Below are 24001 nucleotides of genomic sequence, written 5' to 3'. Positions count from 1 at the left end.
AGAGTCACGTGGTGGCTGGCCCGGGGAAATGGCGGCTTCAGGCGAGAGCGGGGCTTCTGGCGGCGGAGGCAGCACAGAGGAGGCATTTATGACCTTCTACAGTGAGGTGAACCACGAGGGATGAGTAGTGGCACCAGGGTGACCCCGCCTGGACCTCCTCTCCTGGCGGGCGAAAGCAGTGGTCATCCTGGCCTGGACCGTTGGGCGGCTCCTCCAGCCTGGCCTTCCGGGCAACGCGGGGCTGGGGGTGTGTGTGCGTCTCTTCCTGACAGCTGCTGGGGGCTCCCCTGAGCAACCACAGAGGGGCTGGGGACTGAAGTCTGCGGGTAGACGGCGAGTCTGCCCAACGAAGTACCTGGGTCCGCGCAGAGTTCCCCAACCCCGCGGAGTCGGGGCTGGTGGGGGCTGGTAGGAGCTGGCCTTCCTGGGGGCGACTTAGCCGTCCTAGCCCCCGTTTTTATTTTAAACAGAGCCTCTCTCTACTTAGTCCTCTGTAATGAATTGTGTTAGTGGTTATTTCTGACGTTCGCGAATGCCAGGCACTATGCATCAAACCAGGTAGACATACATTATCTCCCCTTTACAGGTGACAGACCAGAGGTTTAGGGAGGTGAAATAATTTGTTCTGGGTCTTATAGCAGGTAACAGCTTTGTATCATGTTAGGACAGGAGTCAGTTTGGTCTGAGCCTTGTTTACTGTCGCTTTTCCAGCGCTTACTACATATGGTTACTCAGTAAATATTTATTGAGTAAATTAGTGAATAAATAAATGAAAGAAAAGTATGCCATTTGGAGTCAGAGGACCTCCGATTGGATTCGTGCGTGGTAGTTGACTGTGATTGAATTCTTTCAGGGCCTTGATTGGTCAGATCTTGTTTCCATGCCTGTAAAACTAGCCAATATTAAAACGAGTTTTAATGGGGGGTGGGGAGATTCGTGGAGTTCATGTCTAAGAAAGGGTTTCATAAACAGAAGCGTCTCTGTAAGACTTAAGGCAAAGGTGGAGCTCTTTAGAGTTCGCAAGGATTTGAGGAATGCAGTTGCTCCTCACCAGGCTGTGAACTACTCAGAGAGAAGCACCATATGTCACGTTTATCTTTTACCTCTGGAATCTTTAACAATCTGTGTTACATAGTAATTTCTCTAAAGTATTACATTTAAAAATGGAAATGAGTACATCCTTTGTAGTCTGTCCTTTTGATAAGCCTCATTCACTTGAAAGTGTTCAGCAATTATAATGGAACTTGATTCACTTACCAACTCTTAGTTTAAAAAGAAGGGGAAAAAAGCAATCCTGGTTTGTTTGACTTGGATGAGAGAAAGTACCTAAAAGAGGACCCTTCAGGCATCATTCAGCCAATGTTTACCGAGGCCCTGACGGGTACCAGTGCACTGTTCATGTGCTGCAGTTATGGCAGTGAGCAGCAGAGAGGCAGACCCTGTCTTCATTTCATAGAGCTCGCCTTCTATAGAGAAGGATTAAACGGGAAACGAGATGTACAACACAGTGTCAGGTAGTGATTTAAGTGCTATGAGAAAAAAGAAGCCTGGGAAAGAAGACTGGGTGGGTGGGTGGGGGAAGTGGCATGGTATTTTAAAGAGAGTGAAGAGGGAAGATGCTGAGAAGGAATGGCTTTTTGTGTTATTGACAATCTTTCCAATCTCGTTTGGCCAGAGGAATAATAGTGGTAAAAAAAACATACCAAGCATTCATTCCAGCTGGCATTCCATCTTTGATAGTGGCACCAAGGCTATTTTCCTGGGACTGTCTAGTGCCTGTTCTTCACATTGTCTTCAAGCCAGGAACTTTTCTAACTCTGTTAACAGAGTTTGGTAGGCAGAATTATTTGCTCCCACATACTTTTTTAATGCTGCTTGTAACATATATTTCAGTGTAATTGTACTTTTTCTTTAGAGAGTTGTAAATTAAGTGTGAAAACACTTGAGTACATCTTCTGTCATTAGAGTGGAAACTCTCTGAAGGTGGTAGATGGGACTTTGAATTCTCTCGATGGTTGCTCTGGTATCAAATTGTTAAGATTAAAATTCTTATTTACAAGTTGGGTCATTGGGAACAAGTTCATTAACCTCTCTCAGTTCTTATCTGTGAAATGGGGGTAATAGAATCTACTGTATAGGATTGTTGAGTGAAATAAAATATGTGTAAAGTTTTCATGTTATTAAAATTCAGCAAATGGTAGCTGTTGTAATTATTCTGCAAAGTGGTTAGCAAAACAGCTTGCACGTGTAGATACACAAATGTTTGCTGAATATGTCAGTGAGTAACTTGTTAAGATGACAACTCAGAATTTATTTTTAACTAAATGAAGTTTTTATCCTTTTTATTTTAGGTGAAACAAATAGAGAAGAGAGATTCAGTTTTGACGTCCAAAAATCAGATTGAAAGATTGACCCGTCCTGGTTCCTCCTACTTCAACTTGAACCCATTTGAGGTGAGCTGTCTGATGTTCCTGTGGCATAATGATGGGGAGACTTGTATAGTTGCAGGAAGACTTAAGTCAGAACACACACTTACTTTGTGTTATATTGAATAGTTGGAATTGAACTTAGGTAGTTTTATTGTGAGCAGAACCTGCGAGGCAGCATGTTAGGGAAAATGAGATGATCTTTGCCCTATCAGATATTCCCCATTATCTTTTAAGTAACCCAAATATATATGGATTTATTTTCAGATGTGAAGGGATAGCTAGCTTTGATAAATTTAGAATCTTTAATTTAGTTTGCTTGTTAAAATTTTCTGTTTTACCAAACACACACACACACAAATGTGAAAAATCCCCAAAACAAAAAAATGATCTCAAGATTTTAGATAAGCTCATACGCTTTTCGGGTTTCCTTAGTGTTAAAACTTTAAACTTTTTCTCCTTATAAAAGTAAGTCATATTTCTTTTTAAAATTTGAAACGTGAAGAAAGCAAGAATAAATAATCAAGTATAATTCTAAGAGAAATTGCTACTCAACTGTTTATATTCAAACTTTTAAGTTTTATTAAAAACCATGGAGGGCTCTGGTGGGTGTGGTTCAGTGGAATGAGCGCTGGCCTGTGAACTGAAAGGTTGCTGGTTCGATTCCCAGTCACAGCACATGCCTGGGTTATGGGCCAAGTCCCCAGTTGGGTCCTACGAGAGGCAGCTGATTGGTGTTTCCTCTCTCTCTAAAAATAAATAAATAAAATCTTAAAAAAATAAATAAATAAAACCATGGAGGATCATGAATATACTTCATGTTATTTATTTATTCATGCTATTTTGTTTTTTTTACTTCATGTTATTTTAATTTTTTTAAACTATGTTTTATTGATTATGATATTTCAGTTGTCTTGATTTTTTCCCCCATTTCTCCCTGTTCCATGCAGCACCCCCTATTCTGTCAGGGAATCCCCCCACCATCGTTCACGTCCATGGGTCATGCATATAGGTTCTTTGGCTACTCCATTTCCTGTACTTTACATCCCCATCACTATTCTGTAACTACCTATTTGTACTTCTTAGTTCCCTTACCCTTCACGCATTCCCTTACACCCCACTCCCATCTTGCAACCATCACAATGCTCTTTGTATCCATTAATCTGTCTCTGTTCTTGTTTGCTTGGTTTGTTTTTTAGATTCATCGTTGATAGATTTGGTATTTTTTGCCATTTTATTGTTCCTAGTTTTGATCATCATCTTTTTCTTAAATATGTCCCTTCAACATTTCATATAATAATGGTTTGGTGATGGTGAACTCCTTTAGTTTTTTCTTGTCTGGGAAGCTCTTTATCTATCCTTCGATTCTAAATGATCTTGGCTGTAGATCCCTGCTTTTCATGAGTTTGAGTATTTCTTGCCAATCCCTTCTTGCCTGCAAAGTTTCTTTTGAGAAATCAGCTGACAGTCTTATGGGAACCCCCATGTAGTAATAACTAACTTCTTTTCTCTTGCAGCATTTAAGATTCTCTGTTTATTTTTAACCTTTAGTATTTTAATTATGATGTGTCTTGGAGCGGTCGGTCCTCTTTGCATCTATCTTGTTTGGGATTCTCTGTGCTACCTGGACTTGCATGTCTACTTTCCTTCACCAAATTAGGAAAGTTTTCTTTCACTGGTTTTTCAAATAGATTTCCAATTTCTTGCTCTTTCTCTTCTCCTTCTGGCACCCCTATGATGCGAATGTTGGACCTGTTGAAGTTGTCCCAGGGGCTGCTTATACTAACCTTGTTTTTTTGGATTCTGTTTTCTTCTTGTTATTCTGATGGGTTGTTTTTTGCTTCCTGATGTTCCAAATCATTGATTTGATTCTTGGCTTCATCCACTCTACTGTTGTTTCCCTGAAAATTGTTCTTTATTTCAATTAGTATATCCTTCATTTCTGACTGGATCTTGTTTATGCTGCTGAAGTCCTCACTAAGTTCCTTGAGCATCCTGATAACCAGTGTTCTGAACTCTGCATCTGACAGATTGCTTATCTCCCTTTTGTTTAGTTCTTTTTCTGGAGTTTTGATTTCTTCCTTCGTTTGGGCCATGTTCCTTTGTCTCCTCTTTGGCAGCCTCCCTGTGTTTGTTTCTATGTATCAGGTAGAGCTGCTTTGACTGTGTGTCTTGGTAGTATGGCCTAATGTAGGTATCCTGTAGGGTCCAGTGGCACAGCCTTCCCTATTGCCTAAGCTGGGTACTTGAGGTGTGCCCTTCATGTGGGCTGAGTACACCCTTCTCTTGTAGTTGAGCCTTGGTTGCTGTTGGCAAATCAATGGGAGGGATTTACCCAGGCCAGTCAGCTGCAAGGATTGGCTATGACCACTGACTATGAACCTCTTCCCTCTGTGGAGGATCAGCTGTGCAGGGGCAGGGTGGTGGTGCTCCAATGTGGTCTGTAGCTGTCCACTGGGTGCGTTGGCTCTGGGGTTCCTGGGTGATGCAGACCAAGGTCAGCCCCCACCTGTGTTTTGCCTGGGGCCACTCTGCTTGAATTACAAAGCTATCTGAGATGGCTGCTACTTGTGGTGGGCTTGGAGATTTCCAGAGGAAGCCAAGCTGTGAATTAGGCTGGCTGCTGCTAGTGCTGGGTCTGGGGCTCACTTGAGGCTAAATGTTGCTTGTTTGATAGGGTTTAGGACAGGGGTGTCAAACTCATTTTCATCAGGGGCTACATCAACCTTGTGGTTGCCTTCAAAGGGCTGAAATAATTTTAGGATTTTAGAAATGTAACTACTCCTTAACTGTTAAGGAGTTGAAATTACATTCAGCTTTTTGAAGGCAACCGCAAGGCTGATGTGGCCCCTGGCGAAAATGAGTTTGACACCCCTGGTTTAGGAAGTTGTGAAGCATGGGCCAAAGCAGCCATTCATGTGGAAAAGGAGCTTGGGTGGGCCTGTAAGTTGGGTGGGGCAGTGGGGCAGGGTCTCTGGGGATCTCCAGCATGGGTCAAACAGTGCTACATTGATGGAGTCTCAGGAGAATATTGCACCAGCTTACCCGCTCTGTGGGGACAGGGTTTAGAAAAGGGACAATGGCTTATGCTCGCTTTGATGCCAGAAACGTCAGTTCCTCCCCGTGTGCTACTGGTGCCTTTCAAGCTGCTATCCTGGTGCTGGAGTGCAGAGGGAGTGAGTCTGAGTAGGTGAGTTTGTGTGTGGGTTCTTTAAGAGGAACTGCTTTTGTCTCCAGCAGTTTCTTCCATAAACTCAATCTCTCGTGGTTTTTGCAGCCAGAAGTTTTGGGGACTTATCTTCTTGGTACTGGAACCCTGGGTTGGAGGTCCTGGTGTGGGGCTGGACTCCTTGCTCCTGAGATATCCCTCCTGAATTTTTATCCACCACATATGGGTGAGGGATCAGCCCATTCCACGTCTGCGCTCCTGCCAGTCTGGATGGTTGTGGTTTCTTTAATTCCATAGCTGTCAGACGTCCATTGAACTAGATTTCTGACAGTTCTGAGTGATGGTTGTTCTACATTTTACTTGTAACTTTGATGTGGTTGTGGGAAGAGGCGAACCATGTCTGCCTATATCATCATCTTGACTGGAAGTCCCTACTTAATGCTATTTTAAATGCATTGTTACATAAAGTATATTTATACAACCTTTTAAAGTTTCTATAATTATTATTGAAACAACTCCTTTATTATAGGATTTTGAATTAGCTTCTAATTGTTCACAATTATAAATTTGAAATATTGTTAACATAAAAATGACACATATTGCACTTATTAAAAAAAACTTTAAAAAATCTTTTTATTTATTGATTTTAGAGAGAGAGAGAGGAAGGGAGAGAGAGAAACATCAATTTGTTGTTCTACTTATTTATGCACTTATATGTGCCTTCACCAGGGATTGAACTACAACCTTGTTGTATTGGGACATTGGGATGATACTCTAACCAACTGAGCTACCTGACCAGGGCAAACACCTCTTTGTTAGTGTGGGAAAATATACAGAACATAAAATTAGCCCTGGCTGGTGTGGCTCAGTGGATTGAGTGCTGGATTGTGAACCAAAGGGTCGACATTTCAAAGGGTCAGGGCACATGCTTGGGTTGCAGGTCAGGACCCCAGTAGGGGGTGCTTGAGAGGCAACCACACATTAATGTTTCTCTTTGTCCCTCCCTTCTCCTCTCTAAAAATAAATAAATACAATCTTAAAAAAAAAATTTAAAAAACATTAAATTAGCCATTTTAACCAGCTGTGGGTGTAGCGTTCAGTGGCATTAAGTACATTTACAGTGTTGTGCAGCCATCATCACCATCCATTTCCAGAACTTCTTCATCATTTCCAGCAGACACTCCAAACCCAGTGAACAATAACTCCCCATTCCTCCTGTCTCCAGCCACCGGTGACTGCTCTTTTGCTTTGTGTCTATGAATTTGCCTATTCTAGGTGCCTCATGTAAGTGGAATTGAACAATATTGTCCTGTTTCACTTTGCATGGCGTTTTCAAGGTTTATCTATTATTTCTGTTTTTTGAAGAGTAATTTTTCAGAATTTTTTATTTTAACATAATTTCAGATTTGCAGAAAGGTTGCAAGTACACTATCAAGACTTTCTTGAACTATTTGAAACTAAGTTGCCAATATATTGCCCTGAAATACTTTTTCTGCTTCCTGCACATTACTTTTTCTATTGAACCATAATATAACCATCAAAGTCAGGACATTGTGTATTGTATAATCCTCATATAAATTTGTTAATTGTATCAATAATAATGACCTTTAGATCAAAAGGATCCAGTTCAGAATCTTCTGTTATATGTAGTTGTCATGTCTCTTCAGTCTTCAGATTGGAACAGCTCCTCAGTCTTTCCTTGACTTTTGTGACCTTAACATTTCTGCAGATGACCGGCTAGTTACTTTGTAGCATATCTCTCAACTTGAGTTTATCTGATGTTTCTTCATGTTAGGATCAGTTTATGCAATGTTGGCAGCACTAGCACAGAAGTGATGTTGCATTCTTATCTTTGCCATCTACAAATCTTGATCTCAGTTTATCCCATTACTGATCACATCAACTTGATCCTTAGGAGAGTTGCCTGCTAGATTTGTTCATGAAGTTATTCTTTCCTCCCTTTGTAATTAGTAAGTATTTTATGGAGAGGTACTTTGAGACTGTAAATATCCTCTCCTTATCAGAGTTTGATTTATTCATTTATTTGTCGTCATGGACTTGTGGTTTCCTATATTATTCAGTGGGTCATATTTGCAATAGATATCATTTACTTTAATGCTCAAATTGTCCCAAATCTGGCTAGTAGGTTACCTTTCAAGTGAACTCTTGTCTTTTTTACATGTCTTCATTATTCTTTGATTACTAGGCACTCTTGTACTTTGCCTGACCCAGCCTGGAATTAACCATTTCATGGAGGAGTCCTAATTCCTTTTAGTGAAGAATCGTATTTAAAATCAAGGTTTGAGTGTTTGGTGTACTCATTACTATTGGGATGTCATCCTTCCCAGATTTTGGGGGAGAGGGAGGAAGAGAGGGAGGAAATGTATATATACATACATACATATTTACATTAATTTTAATTCAACACCACAGGGTTTCTTCTAGTTTTTTTTTTTCCTTTCCATGTTCATAGTTCCCTTTTCTAGTGAGAACTCTTTAATATGTATGTATTTAATATATATGTATTTACTTAATATATATGTATTGACCCTCCTGTATACAGCTGATCTCCTGTTGTCATTCTTTTCCTCCTGTGAATGCCCTCATCCTGTTTTACTCTAACAGTGACACCAGGCTGCCTCACTGCGAAATCCCTTCTCCCCACAACTGAGCTTAAAACCCCCATGCCTGGTCACTTTTCCCTGCGGTATGGCTCTGGTTCATTGTGCCCACCCTTCACCCCCTGGGGGCTCTTTTCATTCTTCTTGGGCTATAGCGTCCTCCCCACCAAACAGGTACCCTTTCTCCCCTCTTCATCTTACTTGGGCTTGAGTCCACACTCCTGTATGGAGGCCCTCTTCACTTTGCTCAGGTTCCAACTCTCTGTGCCAACTGTATTTTACATAAATTCTCTCTATACCTTGCTAGAGCTCCAACATCTTGCATTGGGCTGCCCTTTTACATTGGATGCCCTCCTGCATGGGCACCCCCCTTACATTGGACAAACCAAGTTTCCACACTGCATGCTAGACCACTCCTTTGTGGAGATGGCCTTGCTTGGACTCCTACCCTGTGCGAGGCTACCTTTCCTTGTGGACGCTCTCCTTACCCTGCTTGGTCTCAAACACCCTATGTTGGGCTCTGCTTCAGTGACGATGCCTTCCTCTTTCCTTTTGGTCTCTCACACCCTGCACTGGGTTACCTTCCCATGTTGGCAGTCTCACCCTGCCGAGGTTCTGACACCCTGTGCCAGGCTGCCTGTGTAACACCCTATGCTAGGATGCCCTCATCAGCCCACTTTGGCATTCTGTGTCGGGATGCCCTTCTGTGCTCTTCTCACTCCGTTTGGGCTCTAGCCTGTGTGACTGGCTGCCACTCCCTGCGTGGTCACTGTCTCCTTTATTCCAGATGGGCTTTGACCTTCTGCTCTGGGCCATTTTGACTCCCCACCTACAGTAGATGTCCACTCTGCCTGGCACCATATAATGTATTTGGATTACATTGCTCAGAAAGGGGGGGAAGGACCAAAAGCTTAAAGAGTACTTTTGATATGATTTTGGTAGGGCAGGCATAGGGGGAGATAATTTGTTTGTGATGTAGTAAAGAATTTGATGGTATGTTCTTTCTATTAAGCCACACTTGTTTCTTTTTTGTTGTTGTCATACCTTTAAATTGAGCATAGTACCATGAAAAGGGGGCAAGCAATCATGTAAATTAGCTATTTTATTTGGTAATATAATTAGTGTTTCTGTGGAGATCTGATTGATGAGAAGTGACATATCATTGGGACCAATATGAAGGCTAGAATTTTAATGCCCTATTAGTTAATGTGGTTCTGGAAGTGGAACTCACTACCCCATAGTTCCTGTCTGGCTATAGGAAGTATATTCGGATGTGTAAAGATTTGGGGAGGTTGGCAAATTCAGGAAGGCGTGAGATTGTTTGAGTGTATGGGGTTCCGTTAGAGCTTTTGTCTTTCTCTATTTCATACAAGTGTGCTGGCCACTCTATAGGATGGGCAAAGTAAAAGTTGCTATTTTTTCCTAGTAAGAAGTAATGCAGTAATAGCTGTCATCTCAGCTATCAGTTGAAATGTGAATAGTCTTATATACTACCTTACTGAGCAGCAGATAGAAAAGGGAGAAATTAGCCTGGGAATTGGAGGGGTTTTATTACAGGAATCCTTTTCCAGAGAGCATTTTTTTTTCCTGCCTGCCATCTCAACAGCTGTTTATTTGGGCACATTTCTAACCTTCAGCCATTATGTAATCATCTTTCTTATGCATTCTACAATTGTTCTTAGGTTAAGGGCCTTCCCCTAATTCCTTCTGTAAGCTTTGATGAATTTGTGCCCCTGTTCAGTCCTGCCCTTTTCATGGTCCTTTCTTTGTTTGTTTTTATTTAAGTTTAAGGCTCCATCAGGCAGTATACCATAGACTTTACTTTTTGTTTAACTTGTTCAGCACCTTGGAAAACAAGGTATTTTTATTTATTTATTTATTTATTTATTTGTATTTTTAGAGAGAGGGGAAGGGAGGGAGAAAGAGAGGGAGAGAAACATCAGTGTGCAGTTGCTTCTCATGTGTCCCCTACTGGGGACCTGGCCTGCAACCCAGGCGTGTGCCCTGACTGGGAATCAAACTGGCGACCCTTTGGTTTGCCGGCCGGCACTCAACCCACTGAGCCACACCAGCCAAAACAAGGTATTTATTTTAAAGGACTCTGGAATTTGCACATTATTAACATGTCAGAGAATTCAGGTGTGATGTTCAGACTGGATTCCTCTTTTAAGTTGAAGGCCCTAAAAAGGAGACTATCATAGTTTATTTAGTTTGGGAACCTACATAAATGCCATAGTCAAGCATTTTTGCTGCTGTGCGATGATTAAGGAACTCTGTGTGTTCCAAGACTAGGGCTTTTCACCGCGGTAGTCCCAAAGCCTGAGACACAACAGTTCAGAAACATCTTCCAAGAATCAGAACATCCTGTGTACTTTCCTTAGAGCAATATTAGTAATGTGGCATTTATTTTGAGGGTTTTTTTAAAAAAAAGATTTTACTTGTTTATTTTTAGAGAGAGAGGAAGAGAAACATCAATGTATGTTGCCTCTCACATGCCCCTTTCTGGGGACCTGGCCTGCAACCCAGGCATGTGCCCTGACTGGGAATTGAACCAGTAACCTATGCTTCACAGTCCGGTGCTCAATCTACTGAGCCACACCAATCAGGGCTGAGTTTTTTTCTTTTCTCTTCTTCTTTTTTTTTTTTTTAATTTTCATAAGAGTTTATTTAGCCAAACTGATAACATGCTAGGAGCAAGATCTCAAATGCTCCCTGGCATTTATTGGTTTTGTAAGTTACTTGTTACTTGCTGATTTCCACCCTGCTGGACCTTAAATTCAATGAAAACAGTTATGAGCACAGTATGTAGCAATGCTGTGTGCCCTAAAAGTTTGTATTATACATGTAAATCTGGCTTCAAAGAAGTTTGGGCCACAGTTAGTAGGCCCATTGTTTTCACTGTGTTTCTTGGCTACCGCCAACTCTCAAAGATAGGAAAGGAGTTGCATTAGCTGTGAGGCACTCAGTGAATATTTGAGGCCAGTGATCAGTGCACATGTGATTTTACTCTTGGAGAAATACCTTTTGGGGTGTTGTGTGTATGTGTATATTCTAATGTAAGCATACATGCCCTCTAATCATCTAAAAGTAAACTGCAGGCATTGTGATGCTTTGTGCCTAATACTTAAGCATTCACCTTTTCAAAAGGACACATTTCCATGTAACCACAAACCATTACCACCCCTAGAAAAAATAACATCAATTCAACAACATATCCACCATAGAGTCCACATGGGGATGGCTCCAATTGTCCCTGTCCCCCCCCCAAAAAAAAGAAATCTCAATTGTAGCAATTTTTTTAAACTTAGGAACCAGTCAAGGTTTATGAATTGTATTTGGCATGATTAGTTCTCAGCTAGCTTTATTGGAGTCTTTAAAAAAAAAAAGAAGATTATATTTATTTATAAAGAGAGGAGGAGGGAGGGAGAAAGAGAGGGAGAGAAACATTGATCTGTTCCCTCTTAATACATACCAAACTGGGGAGTAAACCTGCAACCAGGCTTGTGCCCTGACTGGGAATCCAGCCTGCGACTTCTCACTTTGTGGGATGATGTTCAGCCCACTGAGCAACACCAGTCAGGGCCATCATCATTTCTTACTAGTGCTTCTCAAACTTTTAATAAGATTCAAATCACCAGGGGATCTTGTTGAAATGTTGATTTCTGATGCAGACCTACTGAAGTAGGGCCTGTTCTTCCGAATTCCTAATAAACTCTTCTTACTCTCTGCCCTTTCAGGGCCTTAAATATCAAGTAAACATAATAGATGATGCTGTGTTGCATCCATGGACTACACTATGAAATCATCTGCTTTAACTGTATATCTGGTAACATGTTCTTCCTAAAAAAGCACTTACTATATGGTAATTAAAAAATGTTTCCTTGCCTGTTTATCTTTGCATTTCTAGTGTATAGCAGTGTATTCAGCAGATAGTAGCTACTATATAAAATGTTTGAATGAATGTATGTATTTGTGGTGATGGGATTAGAATCCTTGATGAGAAATGTCAATACCAGGATACCCAGGCTCGGAGAAGAATGAATAAATTTATTTTTGAAGACAGTGTTGCTCAAAAAAGTACAGATGTTTCTGCCATTTGGAATCAGACTTTCCTGGGGGTTGGGGGGTCCAGCCATTCTGAGATCTCAGGTTTCCACAGATGACTGTGAGGTTCGCTCTGGGTTGAGAACCATCATCAGGCCATATAAATGATAGATCTGAATTGGAGCCAAGTGGGCATTTCTCAATTGAGGTGAAAATCAGGTAGCCAGCCTCATTGTTTTCCTTGGTGAGCTCTATGCCTTCTCCACATTTGCGAAAGTAAGTAGGGGTAGGGGTAGGTATTTTCTGTAATGAATGAAGGAGAAATGCAGCATTTTCTCACAGTTTGGAAATGGGTCTCTGGGTATAGGGTAAGTTATTTTTCTGATGGAGTGAAAGTAGCTACTATATTAATTGCAAATCTGAAACAGTATAGCTATTCTATTTTTGATTTGCTCATTTATATTTCTTGAGCATTTTTGAGAACTGTGCCTGCCGCTGCGGTTCTAGAATGCTGAGTACTATTCTAGATATTGATTATAATGTGTATAATTATTGGACACCTCTTAAATTTATGAGTTCTTTGAATTTCCTTTACAGTTTTGATTTTGATTTTTTCAGGTTCTTCAGATAGATCCTGAAGTGACAGATGAAGAAATAAAAAAGAGGTTTCGGCAGGTATGGTACTGTTTCCCTGTAATGGATGGAGTTTGAACATTTTGAAAATGTAAGCATGTGATGATTCTCTTGGGACTTGCATTGTGATTTTTGGGCCAGCATTTAACCTTTTTTTTTAAAAACTTAAGGCGATGTAACTCTTAGATAAAAACTCATGACGACGCCCTGGCTCAGTGGATTCAGTACCGGCCTGCGAATCAAAGGGTCGCCAGTTTGATTCCCAGTCAGGGCACATGCCTGGGTTGCAGGCCTGTTCCCCAGTAGGGGGCACATGAGAGGCAACTGCACAGTGATGTTTCTCTCCCTCTTTATCTCCCTCCATTTCCCTCTCTAAAAAATATATAAATAAAATAAAAAAATAAAGTATGATTAAAAAAAAGTAAAAATAAAAAATAAAAAAAAAACTCATAGTGACATAAAATCTTAAATAATTTAATAACCATAGCTTACCTCTGAATAGAATGAATTTTCTATCCAAATAGACTCTCTCTAGCTCCTTAATTAAAAGGGAGAAGTACAGGGTAGAATAGTAGAGCTTATATGGAGTCATAATTACTAAATCCCCTGGCTTCCAGGAGAGAATATGTTAAATGATTTGTAACAGTTCTTTATTTTTAAGACCTCATTAAGGAGAGCTTTCTGGAAATTCTCTAACAAAGGAGATCCACAGCTCTGAGTTTTGTTCATTCTAATGTTAATAACTTGAGCTGCAAAGTTTTATAGTATCCTTTTTAAAGATTGTTGCAGTTTGACGAAGTATAGCCTTTCCTTCTGTGAGTTGAGTAATCACACTCCCTGTAACCTGTCTTTACAAATTGGATTTTTTATATATTTAATTCTTGTGCTGCAAGACTTTTTAAAACATGCAATATCTGACTATTTAGTCAGGGGCACTAATCTCTTTTCCCTTAAATTGTTAAAAAAATAACAACAGCCAACACAACAATAGCTGTCCAATGTGAATGAATCAAAATTATACCTATTTTTTCGGTCAGATAGGCAAAACATACATTTTTTGGTGTGCTGCAGAATTTTAGTAATTAGTTTATACATGTCATGAGACAAAAAGGTTGAAAATTGATGTACTGTGTACTTAAAAGAGCCCGACCACTGCCAAATGTTATTCTCAGCTCCTGCATGACATACTTGTTAGCACCCAGTGTTGTGCTTGCTTCTTGAATACGGCGATGGCCCCCACACTGCTGACTCATAATCATCTTATGATCTGCTCTTAAGCCAAGATGTTTTTTATCTTTGCCTACTCAATCATTTCCCATTATATAACTTTATAGTTTTTTTTCTCCCTTAGTTATACTCTGCACTTACATGTATTCAACTTTTTTCTTTTTCTAAAATTTCAAGTTCCCTCATTTCTGCATTAGTCTTTCCCAATTTAATAAGCAAGCATTCAAATCCATAGTCAACAATTTTTATGTAGTTATAACAAAGAACTCAGTAAGTGTTCTTATGTAGTCATTTCTTTTTTAAAAAATATTTTATTGATTTATTTTGGGGGGGGGGGCAAAGGAGGGCCAAGAAGAGGGCGGGTAACATTGATGTGTGAGAGATACATTGATAACTTGCCTTTCGTACATCCCCAACTGGGGAACCTGGCCCACAACCCAGGCATGCGCCCTGACTGAGAACTGAACCAGTGACCCTTTGGTTTGCAGGCTGGCAGTCAGTCCACTGAGCCATGCCAGCCAGGGCTTATTTAGTCATGTCTAATAGTTAATATGACTAGTTAATAGTTAATATGACCTGGAGCTATATGACTTGAGTTTCAGTCTTGGCTGTACCTCTAACAAGCAGTTTGAACTTGGGGACATTACTTTCAACCTTTCTGTGCCTGTTAATTGTGAAATGCACATAATAATGGTGTCTATCCCGTGGGCTTATGAGGATTTAAAGGAGGTAATGCATACGAAGCACTCAGAATAGGTCTTGGCATATGGTATGTCTTCTATATGCTAATGGTTGTCAGTGTGTGTTAGTATTCTAAGTTCTTTACTTGCATTATTTTATTTCATCCTTAAAACAACACAATGAGATGTAAGTACGTACCTAATGTAGGCGGAAGATGAAGCAGAGATACAGGTTAAGTGAGTTTTTCAAGGTCTCACAGCTAATAGGTGATTGACGTTGGCATTAGATCCCAGGATTCTGTCTCCAGTGATGTGGGATTCAGCATTAGATCTCACTTGCCATCGTCTTTGGTCACAGGCCCTTTGTTCCAACTAGTTGGTTTCTGCCTGTCAGTGACAGCAGGTCACTGGTTCTTAATCATGGCTATCTAAAAGAATCTCCAGTGAAGATTTTTGTTTTTAAATTATATGTCCTTTTAAAAAGAGAGCATAGAACAATCAACACCCATAAACTCACCATCTCTTTGGAATAGGTTGCTTCATTAACCATATATTTTTGGCTGAATTGTTGATAAGTAAATTACAGGTGCCATGATACTTTACCTCTAGGTATTTCAGCATGGATCCCCCCAAATAAAAAAGGACATTTTTTTTTTTTTTGCATAACTTTTGTTACAACTGACAAAATTAACTCTCATTCCTGAGTATTATCTGATACCCAGTCTAGTAGAGGTTTTATAAGTACAGATGCCAGGGACTGATTCAGAAGTTCCAAGGGTGGAAAAGAGACATCTGTATTTTTTAAAAGCTTTGCAGGATGGGAGTACAGCCAGAACTGAGAACCACAGCTTTATACTGGGAAAGAGATGATGTCTCATACCTGTTACATCCTCTTTAGTGTCCAGGATAAGGAGCCTCACAGGGACTTGGTAGTTTTTATTGTCGCTGTCTCCCCCAAGTGATCCTAACACCCTCATAATGCTAGCCTTGTTCTCAGCATTGTGATTATAACCCTAAGTGTTTCCCAATTGTGCATTTCACTGTTGGGGCTTGAATTTTGTTAAAGACCAGTATTTATGGGCCTTTTATATGATAATTGTTAATTTTTTAAAAATGCTTCTGGCGAGCAGTCTTTTGCCATAGTACCTTAGAGATTTTGGTTTAAGGAGTGCAGGCAAAGCCTAAGTGTTCCTTTTTGACAAACCTCACCTTTCTCTTATTCTAGCTGTCCATCCTGGTGCATCCTGACAAAAATCAAGATGATGCTGACAGAGCACAAAAGGCTTTTGAAGGTATTTGTAAATTTACCTGCTTTTGAATAATATATTGTCATTGTTAGGGACAAACTGTTCCTTGTCCTGAATCAAGAAAAGAATGTAATAGTTTTGTCTTCTGGTCGTGAAGAAGCTGGTTTTCAGTAGAAAGTTGTCATTCCAAAGCAAAATGTTGTTGTTTATAAGAAGCAGACCTAAAGTTTACTTTGTTAAAATTTCTGTGTGCCAACAAGACTGTTATTGCATAGGATCATTTTTTTTTCTGTGAACATAAAAAATAATTGGTAGTGTTTTATCACTGAGTTAAACCTAGATGTGGTGTATTTAGCCGTGAGTGTATATTTAATTTTTTTCCCAGGCTCTCAGGGAAAGTCATTGCTTTAGTTATATGTTTTTTAATTAGTTTAACAACAGTAAATAATTTAAGAAAGTGGGGAATGCTTTTAGATGACACAAGTCCATTTACACTGCCTGAGTATAGTTCAGACTTGCAGAGGGTGTTTGCAGAAACAGTTAATTTCAATGTTTTGCATTAGCTGTGGACAAAGCTTACAAGTTGCTACTGGATCAGGAACAAAAGAAGAGGGCCCTGGATGTAATTCAGGCAGGAAAAGAATACGTGGAACACACTGTAAGTATTTATAGTGCTGCTGTGTTTACAGGAAGTATTAGCAAGTCTTGGGCACCTTGTAGGAGGGTTAATGTTAACATTGCAACGCCTACTGGTGTAATTGTGACTGCTTATGTGGTCTCTGCTACTGTGCTTGGTGGTCAGGAATAGTGTGTGCCTAAAGCTATAATCCACCCCCTAGAGCTCAGGATGAGGAATGGCTAGGACACTGCTCCAACCTCTTTCCTTTACTTGATCTTAGCCAAAAGGCTCAGAAGCCATCCAGCCTCTTTCCTTACCAGTCCTGTGTTGTGGAGAGAGGGCTTTGCTCGTCCTCTCTTTACATGTCACATTATCCATTTTGAGAGTGGAAAAGTATGGGGACACTTGACCCTTGATTTCATGCTTGTCCTTGTGAGTGGGTTGGAACATGGGCTTGAGATAGGCTGGCAAGGGGATGTGAATAAATTTTTTGTTAAAAAAATAGGAGGAGTTACATGTCTGTATTAACAACAAGGAAGGGTTCAATTGAAATAAATTTAGTTAGAGCTGGTGGTTTTTTTTTCCCACATTACCAAAAATCTCCTGAGTAGTGGGAAATGTTAAGGTGGCTTGCTTTGGGTAGGAATGGTCTTTGCTTTAATTTGTCCTTGCTGGGGCAAGAATCTTGAGGCCACTTATAAGGGATATGTCAGTTGGGAGTGAATATGCATGTTATCTCTTCTTTGAAGAGCTTTGGAATTGAAAGCAGAACTTTATAACTAATAACAATAATAATGACTGCAAGTTTAGGTGAGGAGAAGGAGTTAAAAGAGGAGATGGACGACCACAATTATGTCCTGCTGGTCATGTGTTGGAAATGGCGTATGTAGGCCTAATTTTGGTAGAAATAAGAAAAGCACCCGACAGTTTGTGTTTGAGTCATTGTGGTGAACAGGCTTCATCTGTGATTTGCTTTCGAGGGAGCCATCTTCAGGCTCTCTGACCACAAGGTGGCAGTGCGGCCTTTCTGAGCTTGGTACGACACTGAATGATTGTTTAATGGAGTAATGTCATTCTTGTGTGAATGAATATATTTAATGATTTTGGATCTCAGTGGCTGCCAAAGTGATAAAAACACCAGTTGACATGATGTGAAAATTATTGGTTTAAGGGGTTTAACAGTGAAAATGATTAAGGATGCAGTTTTAGAAAAACAATACTTGCCATTCTGTAGCTTCTTCTAAAACCTGACAGATACATATATTTTTACTATACACACAGACTACAGACTGTGAAAGATAAATGGGTAATGTGTTGAATTTATCCAAGTCTCTTTCAGTTGGGCCTAGGATTTAATGGCTTGGGGACAGCTCCCTTGCTGGTCCCCTTTCATCCTTCCAGGTAGATTGGATTTTAGGTTAGATTAGAGAAAGAACCCCTGGTTCCTCGTTTTCCTTGGTTGCATTGCTGTTTTGGAGGGGAGGGGGAAGGCTCGTCTTTTTCCAGTGCATCGTTATACGTATAGAAAAGTATGCATATCACGTGTGCAGCTTAATGGACATTCTCAAAGTAAGAGTGCTCATTTTTGATGAAAATATTTTTTTTTTAGGTGAAAGAGCGAAAAAAGCAATTAAAGAAAGAAGGAAAACCAACAAATGTGGAGGAGGATGATCCAGAACTGGTGAGTTAAAGATGGGAAACGCCACCTTATCTCGTGTACTTGGGTTCACTGATTGGTGGGTCAAAGAGAGGGAAGCCTAAAGAATGATACACATGTGCTATAAACATTTTATTTTAACTTAAAATATCAAATGTACATTTGTTCACCCTTTAAAGAAATTCACCTCTTTTTTGATTTAGGGCTGTGGCCTTTTCCTTTGAGTGTATTTTAGCTGTCTGGAGTTTGTAGTTGAATTTATTTTATGAAACATATACACAAAGTGTTATCTATAATTTCTAATGCTTTTACTTTCTTTTGGAGTACTTTAAGAACTTACGTACTCGTGAAACAAACCAAGAGCAAAATCCTAGATATTTATGATTTTTTTCTAGTCTTTTCCAGATGTCTCACCTGTACCTCATTCAACAGCAGTTATTTTTAGGGACTTATGTTTATTGAATTTTTCTAAAGCATTATACTTACTTTTTAAAAGAAACAACAAACATTTTTATAACCATTTCATTACTTTCTGTGATATTTAAATCGCACAAGTATAGTTTAATTGTACCTGGCATAGACAGCTTTGGGAGCAATCACAAATGACTCTTTAATGGCTGTCTATTAGCTGTGAGTTCTCCTTGTGCACTAGGTAATACTTTACAGAGACATGGAGAACATTGGGTAATCCAGGGCATTATTTAGTAGAGATTGGTTAAGAGGCAGATTCTCCTTATATATTTATGTCTTTTTGCCTCTAGTCCAGGGGTGTCAAACTCATTTTCACCGGGGGCCACATCAGCCTCATGGTTGCCTTCAAAGGGCCGAATATAATTTTTGGACTGTATAAATGTAACTACTCCTTAACTGTTAAGTGAGAGCTCAGCGCTGCCGCCAGGTAGAAACCAGGTGCAGGGCCGGATAAAACAAGGTGGAGGGCCGGATTCCGCCGGCGGGCCTTGTCTTTGCCCCCTGTGCTGTAGCCTGAAAAATTTAAAGTCATCTTAATCTTGCCTCAATTTAGGTCAGCATGTAACTTACCTATATACCTACTTTGTTTTTAAAGATGTATGGAGGAGAGGCTGTTTTGCTAGGGAAACTTCCTTGCAACTTCTCTTGTGTCAGTGATTTTGCTAACAGTGGCTGGTCCATCTGCTGTATGGTAACATTGCTTGTGAACTACTGGTCCATATTTTCCACTAGCTGCCTGTTTTGGGTTTACTCTGTTCCAGTATTTTAGGTTTTTTTCTCTTCAGTCTTATTCTCTCTTTCCTTTAGTTATCCTCTCTAGTCTTTTCTGAAGACCCTCTTACAAATATTCCTTGGTTCTTCTAAGTTGTTAAGAACCCTAACTCTTTTTAGTTGCCTTTTTTTTTTTTTTTTGACTATAAAGGAACACATTGATAGAAAATGCCAATGATAGAAAATTTGGAAAAAGCAAAAAAGTATAAAATATTGATAATCACCAGTAACTTCATCCAGGAGCATTTAGCGCTTTTGAAGATACTAAAGCGTTCATTACAGCCTCTTACTCCCTGGACGTCTGTCCTTACTAGGGACTGCAGTCTGTCAGCATCGCTTTCATGGTGGACGGGTAGCAGCACTAGAAGAAGTGAGAGATCCTGGGGCTTCTTTACCTTTTTTCCCCCCATATATTACTCTCTGCTCCAGTGTCTCTGATTTTACGATATAGGACCTATGAAATCTGCATGATGGATTATTTCCTCTATTTTGTATATTTAAAATGCTTCATATGTGGGGGAAAAGTTTTAAAGATAAAGATCTGTTTCCTATCTAATGTGTTAACTGTTTATGTCAGTGTATTAGTTAGAATATAAGTTGAGCTGCATACTACCGAGACCCAAAATGATGGTGATTGGAGCAACATAGCAATTTGTTTTCTCACCTGTATAGTGTAGCCTTTGGGAAGATGGCTGTTGGTAGGTCAGCCCTGGGACATGTGCCATCCAAGGACTGTCTCTTCTGACTCTGCCAACCACAATGCTGCTCCCATCCTCAGAGTTCAGAATAGAGGAAAGGGGCAAGAAGGTTAGGTAAGCCTGTTCCTTTTAAGAACATCCAGGAAGTCGCTACATCCCTTTTCATAGTATCCCACCGGCTAAAACTTAAGGCATAGGACCACACCCAGCTACTATACAAGAAAGCCTAGGAAACATAGGCTTTTATGTGGTGTGGCCACGTGCCTTTAAGGTAAAGGACTTTAAATGGAGGGAGAATAGACAGTGAGGTGGGGGGAGGGGGCAACTACTAGCCCTGCCAGTCAGTAGGCCCCTATAGCTGGTCTGCTTTATAGCAGCTTCATATCTCCAGTGCCCGTTTCAGTGCCTAACACAGAGTCATCATAAAATATCTGTGAAAAGAGAAAAAATGAAAGTTATTTTTGGAAGGTCTTTGGAGGAAAAGGCCCTCCAGAATCTCAAATGGTTGTGATGAGGAGGTAGACTTTTTCCCTCATGGTTGACTTTTACTGGAGCAAGTTGCCTGTGTATTATCTGAGTGGTGAGAGTGGCAGAAATATCTCACAGGCAGATGTGTTACGTGTCTCGCGAGAGTGTATCATTGAGTGGTTCTCTTTGAAGAATCTTTTTCTTTGCAGAGTTCTAGTCAGCTTTTGTCTTGGGCTCCATCTGAAAGTACTCGATTCAAGTAGCTGGTAAAATGCTTAATTTATTTTCTTTTGTTCTTAACTTTCTTGTAGTTCAAACAAGCAGTGTACAAGCAGACCATGAAACTCTTTGCTGAGCTGGAAATTAAAAGGAAGGAGAGAGAAGCCAAAGAGATGCATGAAAGGTATATATCAATATGTTCATTTCAACCATATCTAAATACCTGGATTAACCAGCATTGCTCTTTGGGGATTTTCCTAATGAAGGAATAATGTAGTATGCCATTTAAGAGATTGTCTGAAATAGTTTACTGAAACAGTCAAAGTTTTGAATCACCAGGTTAAGAAATTCTGATTTTGGGAAATATTAAATAGATGTGTCCTTAGGGAGTTTATAATCAAGATCACTGGGTGTTTTCTTCCTGATTTCCTGGAGTGAAATAGGCAGTAATTGAGGCTGTTGTTACTGAGGCCAGAGCCTTTTGTGTGACTAGTGGCTGCAGCTTTGGTGAGTACCTACGATGTGATCACTTACACCATGTTTATTGTCCTTACGGTTTCCCTGGCTCATCAGAAACCTTGAGGTTAGTTAGTTTATGTATTTTGTGGCATTGGTTGGTGTTTAGCAATGACTAGGCTTCGCTAGTCGAGGTTGTATGAAATGTCCTTATTGAGGGATGGGGCTTTGAGCAGAGACCCTCTTGAGTAAGAACCTCTGCTACTGTAATGGTCACTCGGCTGAAGTAGGGTGGCCTGGGTTCTCGAGATGGTTCTGTCAGTGGCCGAGCCCAGAACCTCTGATTAGGGTTGGCTGAGCTTTGATGACCTTGTCGTGTCTGTCTGTGCAAGGGGAATTACCTCTTGGCCCACAGACTCATCTGCATATTTTAGAATGAGACATTCACAAAGCTGCTTGGGGCCCCTTCCAGACAGCCGGGTTTGTGGAGCCCTAGGGAATTGATTTACTGGGTATGCTTGCTTCTGTGCGGAGGTGCCTTAACTTGTGCAGTTAACACAGTCTCTAAACTATCATATGAACACTATGGTCTGGTTTCCCTCCTAGGAAGCGACAAAGGGAAGAAGAGATTGAAGCGCAAGAAAAAGCCAAACGGGAAAGGGAGTGGCAGAAAAACTTTGAGGTAAATTTCCAAGGTGGCCAGGGGTTCTTATTCAGAGTAAGAAAACTTCCCAGTATAGAAACTTGGTTCCTGGAGCATTCCCAGGACAGCCTGGGACCAACAAGGAAATGGGATGTGTAGGGGAGAGCGAGAGCTTTGGAAAGTGAGTCTTGTTCTGCCTCAGCCACCTATAAGCTCTGTAGCCTCCACAAGGGCAGTGAGGGTCCCTGAATGGTGTTTGAGAGATTGTGGTAGGCACGAGCTGCCCAGGGGGCTCAAGAAAAATGGCTTGCACATTTAATTTAGGGGGAAAACATGGACTTTGTAGAGAGGCTTGCGGCTTTTGTGACCTGACCTCTCTTTGACACCGTAGTTACATCCTTCAGGTGCTCAGCTAGTAGTATTTGACGCTGAGCAACATTTGGACTTCTGTAACATTTAGCTGTCAGCGTAGGGACTGACTTTGTTTCTGTGCCACCGCATGTACGAATGCGGAGAGAAAATGACTAGGCCCCTTGGTAAAGAGGAAGGGATCCCAGAGGACTTCACAGCACAACTGGGGTTGGCGTGGAGCCTCCATCCCAGTTTTGGTGGGGAGTAGGAAAGGCACAGTGGGAAGAGCGGCTGTGTTACTGGCTTCCCGTATGGCTTTGAGAACGTGATTTAACCTCTCTGAGCCTTGGTGTTGTCATTTGTGAAGTGGCGGTGGCACCAGACACAGCACAGTCAGCTTGTTCTGAGGATTAGAAATAACAAGTACTAAACGTCTAGCCCAGAGGTCCCCAACAAATGGTGGCCTCATTGTCGAGATGAGTATTACTCATTTTGTTCTCTTCCAACCTGCGACTGGCTTATCCTGCCTTCTAGAGGCGTTATGCCACTTGCCTGGGCCAGGGGAGTGGGAGGAGAGCTCTGCTCTGTTACACTCTGGATTGTGCCAGACGGCTGAGCTAGGGTATTGGGGGAGGGGGACAGGGGATGGCAGGGCAGGTTCAGGCCCTTCCTCTTATTAACTACTTTCCTTCCCTTAAACCTCTTTTGTGTTTAGGAAAGTCGAGACGGTCGTGTGGACAGCTGGCGAAACTTCCAAGCAAATACAAAGGGAAAGAAAGAGAAGAAAAACCGGACCTTCCTGAGACCACCAAAAGTAAAAATGGAGCAACGTGAGTGACCACCTGGGTCACAGCCACAGACCCTTCCCCCAGCTGTCTCCCCTCCTGCTCTGAAGGACTCATTCTTTCCTCCCATTTCCACCCCAACATAGAATAGTATTTGCTTTTTAGTCCATTTTGTTTTCAATACAATTTAATATCAATCAGAATAATTCTTTTGTACATTGAAACAAGGGGCTCGGTTTAAAAAGAAACCTCCCTCTCCCCAGGCCAACCAAGATTGGAAGGTGCCACCACTGGTGCTTCCTTCTCTTCCCCCGACCTGTAACTTAATGTTTTGTACTTTACTGAGTTGTCATGGTTAGAGACTTCGTGTATAGTTTGTGGAAATCATCCAATTAAACATGTTGCTTAAAATGGTGTTGCTGTGACTTCAGAGACAAGCCTGAGCCACCTTGGGAAGCCCCTTTGCCTCATTGTTTTGCTCCTGGATCTGGTATCCTTCCAAGCCCCAGACCGGACAGGGAAGGCAGCGGGCACACAGCGGCGGCTCGCTGCCCGGCATCGCGCGGTGTTCAGCATGTGCCCTCCCGTCTGCCCAGCCAGTCTGTGTGGCGTGAGGCTCCGAGCCACCCCCACCTGTTCACTTTCCAAAGAGCTGGCTGTCCTCCGCCCAGCACCACTGTGTCCTAGCCTGTCTGCATTCATTAGTGATAATACTCTGTATGTAATAAATTTTTATACCCTAACCATGGATGTAGTCTTCTTCAGGTGTTATTCCAGGGTGGGTTCCTTGTCTGCCTTGGTCCAGCCCTGAAATCT

The 24001-nt window shown here is 41.0% G+C and overlaps 1 protein-coding gene across 1 annotated transcript; it reads left to right on the top strand.

Annotated features, from left to right (window-relative positions):
• On the top strand, positions 1-23929 carry DNAJC8 (DnaJ heat shock protein family (Hsp40) member C8). The gene is made up of 9 exons (XM_024554456.3): positions 1-106; positions 2352-2453; positions 12879-12935; positions 16026-16092; positions 16611-16705; positions 18276-18347; positions 21043-21134; positions 22013-22088; positions 23116-23929. The coding sequence occupies exons 1-9, from the start codon at positions 29-31 to the stop codon at positions 23236-23238; spliced, it is 762 nt and encodes a 253-aa protein (XP_024410224.1). The 5' UTR covers positions 1-28; the 3' UTR covers positions 23239-23929.
• Positions 23930-24001: the final 72 nt, after the last annotated feature.

Source organism: Desmodus rotundus, chromosome 3 (genome assembly GCF_022682495.2).
Source record: "Desmodus rotundus isolate HL8 chromosome 3, HLdesRot8A.1, whole genome shotgun sequence".
In the NCBI taxonomy this organism is placed as follows: Eukaryota; Metazoa; Chordata; class Mammalia; order Chiroptera; family Phyllostomidae; genus Desmodus; species Desmodus rotundus.
The sequence above is the reverse complement of the archived record's forward strand: the minus strand, read 5'-3'. Positions and strand labels throughout refer to the sequence as shown.

Bases quoted from the DNA above. Each gene is read 5' to 3' on its own strand.
- DNAJC8 (XM_024554456.3), top strand. From the start codon at position 29: ATGGCGGCTTCAGGCGAGAGCGGGGCTTCTGGCGGCGGAGGCAGCACA. The intron at 107-2,351 runs GTGAACCACGAG...TTTTTATTTTAG, and splicing joins TTATGACCTTCTACAGTGAG to GTGAAACAAATAGAGAAGAG. The intron at 2,454-12,878 runs GTGAGCTGTCTG...TGATTTTTTCAG, and splicing joins TCAACTTGAACCCATTTGAG to GTTCTTCAGATAGATCCTGA.